This window comes from Ipomoea triloba, chromosome 3, assembly GCF_003576645.1.
Source record: "Ipomoea triloba cultivar NCNSP0323 chromosome 3, ASM357664v1".
In the NCBI taxonomy this organism is placed as follows: Eukaryota; Viridiplantae; Streptophyta; class Magnoliopsida; order Solanales; family Convolvulaceae; genus Ipomoea; species Ipomoea triloba.
In genome coordinates, this window is record NC_044918.1 from 1,526,665 (window position 1) to 1,542,431 (window position 15,767).

A 15,767-nucleotide genomic window follows, 5' to 3' on the forward strand; every position below is an offset into this window, starting at 1 on the left:
AAAGAGTTTACCTCAACAAACAAAATTTGATAACAAATATGGAACTCTTTATCACTCCCTAGAGGAGGTTGAATCCTCAACCTCAAGGACCTTCCACCTCGATGTGAATTTGGGTCAGAGCCAAATGTCGGTGCGCATATTTTATACTGTTTGAACTTTAGTCTCTTGTCTCAAATACAGTCCTACTAAAAAAGTTAGCTAAGCTCGTGTATCCTAAAATAGATTGCCAGTAACCAATTATTTTACACAGGCCTGTCTGCAATTTGGGCCCATCAAACTAGCCCAAAGAAAACAAAACAAAAAGGCTAAACCAAATATCTGAAACAAGCTCTGTGATATAGGGCTAATTTGAACAAATTATAAATATGGTAGTGTACTAAAAAATTAATACACGTACGACATTGGATTATAATTGATAGATTTAATTAATTCGGGTGGCGCAAATCAATAAATCTAATAATTAAAGGATAAATAAGTAGATAAAAGATAATAGTAAAAGACAAAGGTATAGAAAGGAGAAGAATGTCTCCACAGTCCATAAGACAATTATGTAAAAATTTATATTTATATTAATAGCCTTCTAATTGCCCCGAAAAGGGAAAGTTGGTTGTAATAACTTGGACCGTGTGTGCCTTGGGCCGGGGCTTCCTCGAGTTGAGGCCGAAGTCGCCTCGAGTCTAGGTTGCTCTCCGGGTCATCTTTGCTTCTCCTTGTGTCGGTATTGACCCGAATCAATCTCTAATATATCCATCAATTATATATGCATATATTCCATTGCTTTCACGTCGAACTTTGGATGAAAATGAACACACATTCCATCTCATTCGTGCACGCATTTCCAGAATGCTCTAGACTAATAAATCCATCCAGTAGTTGTAAAACTAAGCTTTATCATCATCAAATCACAACCATTCAACTCCCATGCCTAACTTTTTATGAATAAATGCATGCATGCATGCATGCAAGGGCCATAATCTAACCTTTACGTAAATATGATCCGCAAACGTCTTCCAAACGAGAATATATGCCTACAAAATAATGATTCAGGTTTTTCATAAAACGTACAACACTAGTACTAGACATTACTGGCTAGCCAGTATTCTCTTATCTGTTTGCTTCAATTCAATTCTATCTATCTGGATTAGCTATGGCGGCTATCGTCCTAGATTTGTAACTAATGGCGCTCCTCACCCGTATCGCTTCTTTAGATGCTCTTTATTTGTTCTCCGACATCACTATGTGGGGTGGGTACATTACAATCGGGTTGAGATTTAATATAAAATAATAAATGTGTATTTTAAGAAATTGTGATAGCGAACTTGTAGGTCTAATTGAATTTGTTGCACCATTGTACTAAGTACTAATATTACTAGTGTCAATAGTACTCGATTATATAACAATTCACTATGGTGAACAAGCTTGTTGTGTTTGCTGCAACTTAAGTGTTTAGAGAATAGGGTTTTGAACGGCAGTAGGGTGCTGTTTAAAAACTTTATCGTTTTGAGCAAAATTTGAAGAAAATAAGCTGAAATATGCATATAGAAGCTTAAATATTTTAATTTCCGTTTAACAATAATGTTATATATAGTAATACCTACCATTTTGCATTTCACCTAATGGTCAATTTGATTTTCAGTCCAATGCGCAACTGCTGACGGAATTTCCATCCAACATTTAATGTCGGTCGAAAATTTCGTCCAACAATGGCGTGTTGGATGGAAATCCGTCCAACTTTCCGTCCATTCCTATTTGCGACGGAAAGTTGTGATTTTTTATAAATTACCGAACAACATTTTTTTTTTGGACGAAAATAGCAAGATTTCCTGAAGTGAAGCAACTTTGTATTAGGTATTGGTATCACTAGTATTGACCGTACTTAATATATAATCGACTATGTATTTTTGTACTAATAACTACAATAGGTAGAGTATTTTTTGTTGATTGATATTTTAGGGTGTTCTATGCTTTTTTTTTTTCTTTTTTTTTTTTAATTTTTTATTATTATTATTTTTTTTTTTTGGATTTAAACTTTCTATTGAACAGGTACAAAATATATTCTAAATCCTTATCAGTGAATTAAGAACAACTACCTTATGTAGTGACCCAGTGGTATCTAAAGGTTAACGATGAATGGTTGATAAGGCATGAACTCATGAAGCATATATATCATCTTGTAGCTAGCTAGCTAGGTGGAATTATATCATCAGATCTATATATGTGGGTGTGCGTATGTATATATACATTCTTTAATTTGATTGACATGCACATTATAGCATTGTATTCTCCTTTTTATTTTCTCTATCTACCTACATCTCTCAAATATATGATATGTATATAATCAGATTGAAATAAAAACTAATAGTTGTTACATGATAACGTGCAGACCGATCTAATCCATTCATATAGGATAATCAAATTAAGTTAATTAGAAATTAATGAGAAAATGGAAAAATACAATGACATTTCTGTAATTATATGACGGGGCATTTGAAAACCCTTGATATTGTACATGTAAATAACAAATAGTGCACACATGTGAGTGCATGCACTATTATAGATCCTAAATGTATTATCTCTTATCTCCGGATGCACAATTCAACGTTACCAAATACACCGTCGTAATTATGAAAATTTCACCGCATTTTTCATTAACTTTTACACTCTCCAGGTGAGAACTTGTGGATAAATTCAAGGAAAATCAAGAAAAAGAATCACTCTCCAGATGAGAACTCTTGAACAAATCCAAGGATGAAAATTAAGAAAAAATAAGCAGGTCATTTTCATAAATATTACAAAATTTGATTTATTTTCAACTGTTAGATCTACTAGATCAATGGTTTAAATTTGTCCATAAATTCTAGACATTGTTCTCACATGATTATATATATGTATATACTCCGTATATGATATGGCGGTAGAGAATATATAGGGGTTATGAAATATTTTATGTATATAATGGCAAGTTGGCACTTGGCAATATATATGCCAATAGTTGAAACGTATGAAAGGTCAAAATTATATGTGGCTCCGACTTGAATTCCAAGAATGAGAATCCAATCCGGCCTGCCCTCCGCTCTTAAATAAATAATATAATTAAGCAAAAGGATGAATATGTTGCTCAATAATGCTCATCCATATATATCTTCTTCATCTTGTGTACATTGCACGCTTACTTTCTGTTCATTCCTTCTATGGCGTGCTGATTATATTCTTCACGAATCTTCCATCTCAATTATTCTAGTTATAATTTTGTGCCATGCCTCACTTTATATATGCCCAATAATAATTTAATATGGTTTTATTTGTGACAAACTTGATCAACACAAATTCAAATTTTACCTTAACATACAAAATCAAAGGGATGGTTATAAGAGACATTAAATAATAATAGAGAGGCACTGGTCAACTAGTCGTGTCTTTTTAATTTGGACACATGATTATATTGATAGTGGGTTTGTTTATTGTAAAAATGGATAACAATGAATGTTAGAATACAAAATATGTGCCTTTTTGGAATCACAATAGTATTGCTAATAATGCATTTGTTTATCACGAAAATGTGCAACTATGAATGCTAATGTACAGTCTATGTTGGAATTTTTAGCATAAAATGGTGTAGAAAGTGGCTATTTTGTGCTACAAATATATTTGGGGTTCACTTCTGATTTGGGTTGGGTGAAAGTATATTCATATTCTTCGTAGTGAGATGAATAGATTAATATATTGTACGCTCAAAACGGATAATATGTGAATGAAAAATTGATTCTCAAAATAGATCCATTTGAGTTTGAAATGAATGTAGAAAAACTTTGTAATTGCACTTCTCCCACATTGATGTAGGAACTAGGTTTGCACTATTATATATACAAGTTGAGTCCTTTAATATAGGGAAAGGCTTAACTTGTGTACTCTAATCAACGATGTACATCATATTGGATTAAAAAGTTCTGTTTAACAATTAAATATTTCTATTTTTTTTAAATTAAGATTTTATACAAAAGCATTATATGTATTTGCTATCTTTTTATGTAAAAACAAGAAGAAGATCAGAAGAATATAATTTAATCCCAATAAATCGTACCGTTTATTTATGATAATAATCATTGCAGTAATTAATTCCATGCTTTAATTATAATTATATTAACATCAATATTTTATTATAATATTTTCAAATTCTCATTAATTATTCAAATCTATAATACAATATAGTGAATATACCTAATCTGATCTGTATATATACTCACCTCTTCAAATCAAAAAAATATCTGAATCATATCATAATTAGTATATATAAATATATAATATTAATTACTTCAATCGAAGCGTTATTTGCATAAATAATATTAATATATATCGCTAAATAAATGATTAAGTTAGTGAAATATAATTCAAGTATTTACAAATAACGAGTTTAAATTTCTGTCAATATCTTATCTCGAGTAACATTACAATATATTACAATTTGATTATCATTAGCATTATACCACGTAATGCTTGCACGCAACCACGGCTAGCCTTTTTGTAATCCTTAAATTTTTAAAATATAGTTTTAATTTTTTTATATCTAAAAAAATGTAATTGCCTTCCCTGGCCAATACCCGAAACAAGTGAAATGACCAAAAAAACCCTGTCCCACTATTCAATGAACGCGCAGTCGAGTTTCCTCGTCCCTCTCGGGCTCGTATATGCGGAATATGAAATATGTGGCGACACGTTTGCGTTTAGCCTATGAACATTCCACATTTAATGCCTATCCTTAATTCCATTTCCAATTCCAGTAATATCATACGTAATGAAATTTTATCTGATCTTCTAGTACTTTTACTAAACTTGGCTCTCCTCTACCCCACCATGTACCAACCAAGTGTTGAGATTTGGAATTGTAGCCGTTCATTATAAGTGATCAACGGTGGATGATTGGTGATGGAATGGAGCCCGTATTCGTGGAAGTATTCGGACCCAGGGTTACCCGGCTATATATATACACGGCGGTGTGGATTGTTTTACAACATTATAATATAATTCGCCATTTTTGAAGATATAGTTAAAGGTGAAAGCTTTTTGTTGTTTCTTCCATTAATGGAGTTCAAGAAGAATTTGGCCCGGCAGTTTCTAAGGGCATGTAGGATTGCTAACCCTAATTTGACGGATTGCCGGATTTCTACGTCCCGGGTCGCCGTGAAGACCCGGATCCCGCCGGGACCCGAGAGAATCTCTCATGATAAGGCGTTAGATGACGGCGTTTTCCGCCGCTTCATGCACCGCCCCTCCGCGTATGGATCCGTCGGGGGGTTGCCGGCGCCGGCGCCGGCGTCGTTCGGCGGCGGAGAGAAGCTTCTGGAGAAACTCCGGGGGATGGATATTTCCCGGGATAGGATCCGGCTGGAGGGTCTCATCCCTCCGCCGGTGAAACCGGAAACGGAGCCGGAGTGTAATATGACGACGGTTGAGGCGAGGAAGCTCCTCCGGTTGTCGCAGCTTGAAAGGGTGAAAATGATTCTCCGGGGAATCGAAAAGAATCACATTTCCTACTCGGAGTTCATCGGGATTTGCCGTGATTCCTGTTCGGATTCCGATCAAGGCCTGGAATTCGCGAAAACGTTGGACGATTCCGGCGCCGTCATCGTCCTTGGGAACGTCGTTTTCCTCAAACCTCATCAGGTTGGTAACCAATTTTGATTATATTTATAATATTTTGAGCATCAGATAGTCTCACATGTCTCAATTCATGAAACAGGTCGGATTAATATAATTTGGATCAAAAGAACCAAACAAAAATCAACTCATAATACTAATTTATGACCCAAATTATTTTGATCCGATCAGACTCATGAATTAAGATCCGTGAAGCGATCTTATACAAGTTTTTGCTTTTTGTTATTCCATTCATTCTTAACATCTGATAGAGTTAACTAACCCAAGAAGACCGTACGTCCGACATTGATCCGTACTGCAATTCAATTCATACTAGATTTGATATGATACGATGATGTTTCTTAGCCATTTCGTTTTCCAGAATCCTGAGACTACCGAGAACTGATAGTTTTCATTGTATTGTGTGTTTTTTTGCATGTTTTCTTGGACAGGAAAGTGATCGAACCAAACGAGATGGCTATTTATTTGGGAGTGGATCATATTCATATCACTTGGATTATATATATTGTTTTCCAAACCTTTCTTTCAAATATCCTCTCCGATCCGGCCATCTCTAAATTATATTAATTAAATATATATTCCATAATTAAATTTGGCCCACCTCATTAAATCTCTGTTAAAAAAAAAAAACCCAAATGGTACATACATCTACTTAATGTGACTTAGAATTTTGGCTACACTAAAGAGAAAAAAAAAATTTACTATCAGACTGTCAGCGGGACGGTCTGTATTGGATAAATTTCATCTTGTGATCTTAGCCAATAAGTTTAGGGTGTCTAAAGCTAAAGACCAGTTTAAATTAAGAATGTGTCTGTTAAGAGTGGAACTTGTAAATTTTTGTAACTAAGTCAGTATAAACAAGACTTTATATATCCAAACGCTTGGTTTTTTTTTGTGTGTGTATAGGTTATAAAAGCCATTGAAGGTCTAATACCAAGGCCCAAAGCCCAGCCCGACGAATCAAGAACGAAGGAGTTGGAGGAGATGGAGACGCAAATGGCAGCAATAGAGAAGAGAGCAGAATCCATGGCGAGGAGAGAGCTTCGGGCCGGGCTGGGCTACCTGGTGGTTCAGACAGCGGTGTTAATGAGGTTAACATTCTGGGAGCTAACGTGGGACGTGATGGAGCCCATTTGTTTCTACATTACATCAATCTACGCCATGGGTGCCTATGGGTTCTTCTTAAGAACGTCAAAAGAGCCGTCTTTTGAAGGGTTCTTTCAATCCAGGGTTGATGCGAAGAAGAAAGGGTTGATTAGGGTTCACAGTTTCGATGTTGATAGGTATAATCAGCTCAAAAAGAGTTGTAATCCTTACTCGCTGATGAGTGTTTCGAAGTCTTCTGCTTCATAGTTGTATGGATATGGTGGGAGAAGTTACATTTTAAGGATTGTTAATTAGGTAGAGGACAAAGGTATGAATTGACGCAAGATAATTATCGTACCGAAAGTTTTGTTTTGGAAAAAAAAAATTGTATTATTACTTCTTTTTTTTTCTTTTTTTTTTTTTTATTTCTCCATTATTTGGTTTTCTTAGGTGATTTTTTTTTTCTTTTTAGTCGGCTCTGTATAATATTGGAGAGATTTTTCAATGACATCAAATTTTAATGACATAGATGGTAAGTGGTGTGTAATTATATTGGTACATTTAGTGTATAAATAATATATTTTTAGTATATTAAAAATAATCTTTTATTCATGGTCTATAGAAAAATTTGTCGGATTTGGTGTCTTGGTGAGTGATTGTGCTTTTATTAATCCTAATGGGATGATACTAGATTACTAGGTGGGTTTGGAACGATTGACTAGTATACATGGTCAAGTAGCGATCCACCTGGACATGATAAACAGTTGTACCATGCCACCGATCACAATTTATCTACTGAATGTTCACAATTTACATATTGAATGTTCATAATTCGAATTGTGAACATTCAGTATGTAAATTGTATATTTTGGACTCGAGATCCATTTTGTAAGGTAGACTTGGGTCCACAGAATAATGTAGGCGTTACTAAACATTTGCACATTACAAAACACTACAAAACAATGTCATCTGAAAAATGATTTTTAAGAGTCAAATGCTTTGAAATGGGCTCTTTAATTTGCTCCCCATATTTATATGTAGTATAAACTATAAAGTTTGGAGCCCATAATTTTTCTGCAGGGCTCATGGTTAGTATACCACCCTTTTAATACTCATCGACTCTTACATACTATACGAGGCATGGGCCACATAGCCCACATTTCATATATAGTTGTTATTATTATTATACAAATAAAAACATTTAATAAATAGCATATTACTGGGCGACTGAGTTCAGCATTTTACTATCGAAATGTAACATTTAACTCTTAAGTGGTGATAAACGTTTGATCTGATAATTTTCATCATCGACTTTCAATTTCACCATAAATGATTGTGACTATTGATTTTGTTCCAAACTTGATCATTCAGTTTAATATCTATTTAATAAACATTAAATTTAAAGTTAATAATATTAGAAAAAAAAAATTAGTTTTTCACATTGTCACTAATGTTAGGAGGTGAGGCTTGAATTATAAGGCAATTGGATGGGATCATGTGGAGAACATGCAAGTGCTAAGTAGGGCGGTGTGAAGTAGACACTTCTAATCAGAGAATTGAATGATTGATCGATGAATCTCTGCCACTGTTGGCGGCTTCTTTGTCTTCTATTCCTTTCAGACTTTAACACTTGTATAGTTGTAAGTTGGAAGCACACCATGTGGACTGCACATGCTCATTTAATTCCCATTGATTTCTCATGCACATTCTCCCTCAACCATAACCCTTCAACTTATTAAACCTCTGGGTGTAAATTACGGTAACTTAATGACACATCAGCATACAGAACTAAATATCAATGTGTATAAGAGATTTGTATATTTTGAGCATAATCTCTACACTGTTGCTATCGATGTTCGAATATTAATCTCTTCTCCCAGATACTGTCTAGCTAAGCTCGTGCGGTCCATCCCAATATCTTAAAACAATCAGTCGTTATCCAAATGTGTGTTCTATATGAAACTCATAGTGTAACCCTAACTGGATGTTAGTTGACAAATGATCATAAGGAAGTAAAACAATTTAGATTGTCCATAGTTGACCGACTTAAATCAATAAGGTCAGTAGACAATTCCTATAAAAAGTGTAACTTGAAACATTGAAGTTAACAAGGAGTTACCTTTCAAATTGCATATGATCAACTATTATAAGAATGCACTATGCTAAAAAAATTTGTGAGTAATGATTTTAATTAATTCGTGTAAAAATACATCATATTACGTTAAAAATCTCTATAAATCATAATCTAGACCGAATCCAAAGTAATCTTATAACACATGCTATAACATATTCAATGAAGTTTGGTCATATGGACAAGTCAATCATTTATTAAACTCACCTTTTTCTGTACAGTTTTCATACATGAGGGGTTCAAAGACACATGTCCAGATTGGTACTCTATGTAGAAAGAATCCTTCTTTAATGTTATGTTCATTACAAATTAAAATAAAAGTGATGGACCATCATAAGGCTGAAAAAAGGGAAATATATATATATATATATATTCAGGCGTTGATTTGCCCTTTTTATGATACCTTCATTATATTGTTGTTCGTAGCGTCATTTTTGCCGACATTTTTTAAATTTTGAATTTGACCTACCTGTCCCTGGAATTTCTACACCATGGTTCATGTGCCTACTGCTTTAATTTCCCTCTCCTGACCCTTAAGCAGCAATGTGACTCGAGAAGGGTGATCGAGTAGTGAAATATAATTATTGTGCTATAAGATTACATATTTGATTCTTACTAACACTCTTTTAGTTGAGTTTACTTGCATATTTGTCTACTGCGCACAAGGAGCCCTCTCGCTTAGCTTTGAGATGTTACTTTCACATTGTTCTCAATGCGACTCGATCTCTAATCTTTTTTCCTAATTAAACTTCACTCATGTAACCAACTGAACTGTTCATGCAGAGATCTAGAAACTTTTTTTGACACTATGTGATAGGGTTATTTACTTATCTAAAATGAGAAGGAAATAATGATTTTAAAATAAAAATAATAATAATAAGTTGACAAGTACATTTTACCTAAGGTCCCAGAGAGAAAGGAAAAAGCATGCATATATACTGGGATTGCTCATTGCTGGCACGACATTGGCGCTAGAATACAAATGTTTTGGGCCCTACCGTGGCCCACCTCTTCCGTAACTCCGTAAATTAAGTCAAAATCTGGTCTCCCTACTTTTGTCAATCATCTTCGAATAATCTTTTGTTCTAAAACCTACACTCTCTTTTTGTTGATGTCGAAGGTAACTAACTGCATGCATTCAACTTACATTTACCCGCCACTGGTATGGGATAGCGTGAATCACTTCCTCTTTTTATCCTTTTGTTTTTTGTTTTTTTTTTTAATGAACAGAGGGATCCGGGTCCGATGAACTAGTGGCGCCTACTAGTAGCGAAGCCCGAGATGTCACGCAAGAGTAACTCGTTTAATCTATCCGGGAGTGATCTAGAACTGAAGTTTTTCATGACGAATATTGACTCATATTGGCTAAGAAGTCAGCACATTGGTTGCCTTCACGAAAGATGTGAACGATCTTGGAGATTTGAAAGTGGCCTAGGAGAGTCTTACAATCCTTCACAAGAGTACTAGCACCATCCAAGGCCTCAACGTCTTTAAACCGGGCCTGAACCATGACTTCTGAATTAGTCTCAACAATAATTTTTGTGAATCCTTGATTTTTTGCGATGAGAAGATCAACCTTCTTGAAGACCCCAAAGTTCAGCCAAGAAACTGTTTGCGACGCCTATATTGCATGTGGCCATGTTTAATTAGCTATAAGGTACCAACTATCAGCTAATTTATCAAATATATTTCTATAATCAACTATAATAAACAACTAACAACTATCAGCTAACAATTATTTACCAAACACTCCAATATGTAAAATTTATATGCAACACATCCAATCGCCTTTGGCTAATATATATCCGAGCAATCCGGGCACTAGTTTCCGGAGCATATTCGGTTCCCATCGAACAAGTGCACAATCTTGACATACAAAAACGTACCTAAAAGTCTTAATTCTTTTTTTTCTTCCAAATGTTGAAAATATACATATATTATTAATTTCACCACACATAATTTACATAAAGAATACTCCGTATGTTTTAGAATAGAATCATGCTACTACATGTCTACATCCATTACAAAATTCACTCTTTAATGTTTTTAAAATATTTGATTATTGTATTCACATTTTTGTTTTGTTTTGTTTTGTTTTTTTTTTTTGTGAGTCATCCAATTTATAGTTAAGAGTTAATTTCATTTTTAGTCCTAGATTTATAGGTGACAGTCCACTTTTAATTATTTTTTATTAGAGCATTCTCATCTAGTCATAGTATTATTGTGGCATGATAATTTTTAGTCATCTTTCAATAAAATAATTGAAATGTTGTTAAATGCAAAGACATTTCAACTTTTTTTTTTTATACAAAGTAGATTAAATTGCTATATTTTTTATGTTTTTTTTTTTGAAAAAATCCATAATTGAAGACCGAATGCCTTTGTATTTAACGATATTTAAATTATTTTGTTGATAAATGACCAAAAATATCATGGTAATGCCACAATAATACATACTATGACCAAAAGTAGATATTTTAATTAAAAAAGAAAAACTTTAAGTGAATTGCCATCTATAAATTTAGGATAAAAAATGAAATTAACTTAACTAATTCACACTTGTGTGAGACCGTCTCACGGATCCTTATTCGTGAGACGGGTCGGGTCGGGTCGGGTCAAAGCATCATGCAAATGTTATACTTATATGTGCAAAGCTCACACTTTTATGCTCAAATATAACACTAATAAAAAATACAATTTTTGTTACTTATAAGAGAAAAAGTAATACATTTTTCATAATAAGTAATGTTGACAAGTGCCTCTCACTTATAAGGGCAAATATAATACTTTTGAGGAAAAATGTAATACTTTTAAATCGAAATGTAAAAGTATTGTATTTTCCCTTAAAAGTATTACATTTACCCTTATAAGTAACAAAAATTTTATTCCTGATTAGTATTACATTTGAGCATATAAGTATGACATTTGTGCATATAAGTGCTACATTTGTATTTGACCCGACCCGACCCGACTCATGGTGAGACGGTCTCACACAAGTTTTTGCCATTAATAAAAATAAAGAGTAACCCTTTTATAAATAATATATAATTTCACGTATGGAAACTTAGAGAGTGATATCTTTTTTTGAGTTTTTTCTTCTCGATCAAATGATTTTATTTTCCAAATAAGGCATTGGAAACTGAGATTCAATTTTTTATGACTTCTCATTTGGACTTACAGCTAAGGTAATTACTTTTAAAATAGGTCAAAATTATATAAATAAAGGATAATATTTTATTGCAAAAAATAATAATATACTAAATTACCGACAATTCAGACTCTCTAATGTGGGACAGAGAGGCCAATCTCTCCCCATATTTATGAAAATTCTGTCGAAGATACAGAAGCCCTCACTTTTGCTTCTTTGCCGGCCATGACGCCAATTTCCGGCAGGGCCACCGCTCTTCTTCTCCTCATCTTTATATGGCCGGTTATTGCCGCAGAAAATGGTGGTTCTGAAGATACGACAAAGCTTCAGTTCAGAGAAGCTCCTAAGTTCTATAACTCCCCAATTTGTCCTTCTCTCAATTGGGTTACCGCCGCCGCCGCCGGAGGCGGCGGCGGCCTTTCTGGTCGGCTTTGCTTCGAGAATGCGGTGCATGTAGCGATGACGCTTGATTCGGCTTATCTCCGGGGGTCAATGGCGGCGATTTTCTCCGTTCTTCAGCACTCTTCTTGCCCGGAAAATATAGTGTTCCATTTTGCGGCGGCGGCGTCGGCCGACGCCGCCGCCTCACTCAACCACACCATTGCCAAGTCGTTTCCCTATCTCCGGTTCGGAATCTACCGGTTTGACGACTCGGCCGTGGCCGGTCTGATTTCCACTTCCATTAGGGCGGCGTTGGATTGCCCCTTAAACTACGCGCGCAACTACCTCGCCGATCTACTCCCGCCATGCGTCCGCCACGTGGTCTACCTCGACTCCGACCTCGTACTCGTCGACGACGTCGCCAAGCTCGCCGCCACGCCGCTTCACAACGACGCCGTACTCGCGGCGCCGGAGTACTGCAACGCGAATTTCTCGGCGTATTTCACGCCGACATTCTGGTCAAACCCTTCCCTCTCCTTAACCTTCGCGAACCGGAAGGCGTGCTACTTCAACACCGGAGTCATGCTCATCGATCTCCGCCGCTGGAGAGCCGGAGACTACACCACCAAGATCGTGGAATGGATGGAGCTTCAGAAGAGGATGCGGATTTACGAGCTGGGTTCTTTGCCGCCGTTTTTGCTAGTTTTCGCCGGAAATATAGCTCCGGTGGATCACAGATGGAACCAGCACGGGCTCGGCGGCGACAACTTCCGAGGTCTTTGCCGGGATTTACACCCCGGTCCGGTCAGCCTACTGCATTGGAGCGGCAAGGGTAAACCCTGGGCTCGACTCGACGCTAACCGGCCATGTCCGCTTGATGTTCTCTGGGCACCATATGATCTCCTACAAACACCATATGTTCTTGAATCTTGATTCCGGTATACATCAACTCCATATATATATGCATGCATTAACCTTAATAATACATCAAATTTGAGTTGAACCAATTGGCGTTATTAGTTTGAACTGTCAACTATGAGCCATCTAGGCTAGTTTACCTTGTGATAGGTTGTCCAGATCAGCCAATTTGAATCGGTCAACTATCAGCAATATAGGCTAGTTTATATTGTGATAGGATTTGAACTGGTCAACTATAAGCAATATAGGCTAGTTTACATTGTGATAGGTTACCCAGGCCAGCCAAGTTGGTGCTATTAGCCTATTTTGTTTGAGTTGGTCAACTATGAACAACTTAGACTGAATAGTTGTTGTGGGTTTAATTTTCTCGTTACTGAACAAAAAAGCCATAAAATTTCGATTTGTTTAACATAATTAATTAATCATCATGATTTATAATGTTTTCTTTGAATCTTCATTGTTATAGATTGATGGCGTTTTCAAGTTTGAAGCTAAGCACGAGAGAGAGTAGAGATCTGGGGTTATATATATAGAGATCCTCCTCAATTGTGTTATATGTACATGGCATTATAGAAGCGATATGATATGATGCAAGAAAGGTAAGAGGTTTTGATTAACTTATAATTACTTGTAAATTATAATATAATTATTATGACGTATAAGCAAGATCTTGTACTATATATAACTAGCACGTACTAGTATGTAGTTAGTTTCTGCAGAATGTACTATGTGCTAGTGGTGACATCATACAGTCAAATTATAAACTATCCAAGAAAGGAGAAAATTACGCATATAATCATATATGTTTCTTTACTATCCAGCTTTGCTTCTCTTATTATTATTATTTTTCTTGAGGGAAAATTTTGGGAAAAAAATACGCATAGGCAAGTTCATATTGGTCTTAATTTGTTAGATAGTTGATTTGGTAACTATAAAGTTTCATTTTTAATTTTTCGTGAGAGTTATTTATTAACCTTCGTTGATTTGCCTCATTGTAATCCTTTACTGGCTAAGGTAACCAGGCCCAGAACACTAGCTAGGCTTTTCCATAAATTAAAGTATACATATTCTATCTATCTAAAAGTGTATGTATAGAAACTACTCTCATATGAATACACATGCAATATAATCTACGATTGAGTATACATACATATTCATATATGGGCAACTCTAGACGAGTTAGTCGGCAAAGACATGTCTATCGGTCTAACATTAACTATACTTTTTTTTTGAAGGTACTAACATTAACTATACTTATTGATGGTACTATGTTGTATTGTAATTTAAAAAAATTGTGTAGTTCCACTAAGGTAAAGTGATGGGGCATCTTAAATTTTGATTTGCAAGTTTAAGAGTAAGAGTTTAGTGTGTTGTCTTGACTACTTTAATTAGCTTGAGTTGCGGCAGAAAATGAGGCCAATTTAAGCAACACAAAAGCGGCTTTAACTTTGGTGCTACTTAATTGAAGACTCTCTACGTAATCTTTGACCTTTCATCTGAGATTCTTTATTTTACGGGATGTTTGATTCACGGAATAGACGGGGAATGACATAGCATTCCCAGTAATAGCCTATTCCGTTGTTTGGTAAGTAATTGTATTCCCAGGAATATTATTCCTGGGAATGGTCTATTACCCTTGCAAGGGTAATAGCTATTACCACCACCCCTGGTATTAATTTATCCCTGACCTCTAATGAATAGGATTTTTTTTACCCTTTGTTAAACCTATTTTTTTAGGCTCACTATTCTAAACTTCATCACATCGCAACTTTCTCTCTATCATCGCACATATCTCCTTCCGCCATTGCACATACCTATATATAGCCTAATAAATTTTATCAACTCAATCTTCATCATCTTCTATTGATAGTAGGTCTTCACTTTTTACAGTAGAGACACTCTTCAACTAAATATGCAGGACTACTGCCATTTGAAGTTCTTATAAATAATTCATCATTTTAGCATGGAAAGCATACTCCTTGTAGTTTTACTGGAAGGCGTGAGAATGAAACCCAATTTCATCACTTTAGCCTCTTCAAATAACCATTCTGTCTAAATATATGCTGATGCTTTCCCATAAATTAATCCTGACCATGTGTTCAAAAAGCAGCCTACAAACTTGCTCAACCAACTTGAAAAATTGCTAATAAACACGGTCCAAGCTAGACTAAAAAAAAATAGTACTACGTAATAAAATTCTAAGTTTTGACAAATAATATAGCCAAATTAATTAGGGTACAAAATGTGTATCATTTATACAACACTTACAACAAACAATTAGCCAATAAATTATGTGTATCATTTGCATGATTAAAAAAATCGCTAGCAGTTGATTATGAAAACTATTTGAATTTTAATTCATACATAAATTCCATCATGTATAAACATTCTTGAATAACTGATGATCCAAATCCAACGTAGTTTTAAATCACATAAGTCAAAACTCAA

The 15,767-nt window shown here is 35.0% G+C and overlaps 2 protein-coding genes across 2 annotated transcripts; both read left to right on the forward strand.

The window, feature by feature from the left end:
- Positions 1-4,997: 4,997 nt before the first annotated feature.
- Positions 4,998-7,267, forward strand: LOC116011874 (calcium uniporter protein 2, mitochondrial). Its single transcript, XM_031251292.1, has 2 exons — positions 4,998-5,661; positions 6,562-7,267. Exons 1-2 carry the CDS (start codon positions 5,080-5,082, stop codon positions 7,006-7,008), a joined length of 1,029 nt encoding a protein of 342 aa, XP_031107152.1. The 5' UTR covers positions 4,998-5,079; the 3' UTR covers positions 7,009-7,267.
- A 4,899-nt stretch (positions 7,268-12,166) lies between these two features.
- On the forward strand, positions 12,167-14,115 carry LOC116012438 (probable galacturonosyltransferase-like 1). The gene is made up of 2 exons (XM_031251970.1): positions 12,167-13,339; positions 13,786-14,115. Exon 1 carries the CDS (start codon positions 12,246-12,248, stop codon positions 13,332-13,334), a length of 1,089 nt encoding a protein of 362 aa, XP_031107830.1. The 5' UTR covers positions 12,167-12,245; the 3' UTR covers positions 13,335-13,339; positions 13,786-14,115.
- The last annotated feature ends 1,652 nt before the right edge of the window (positions 14,116-15,767 follow it).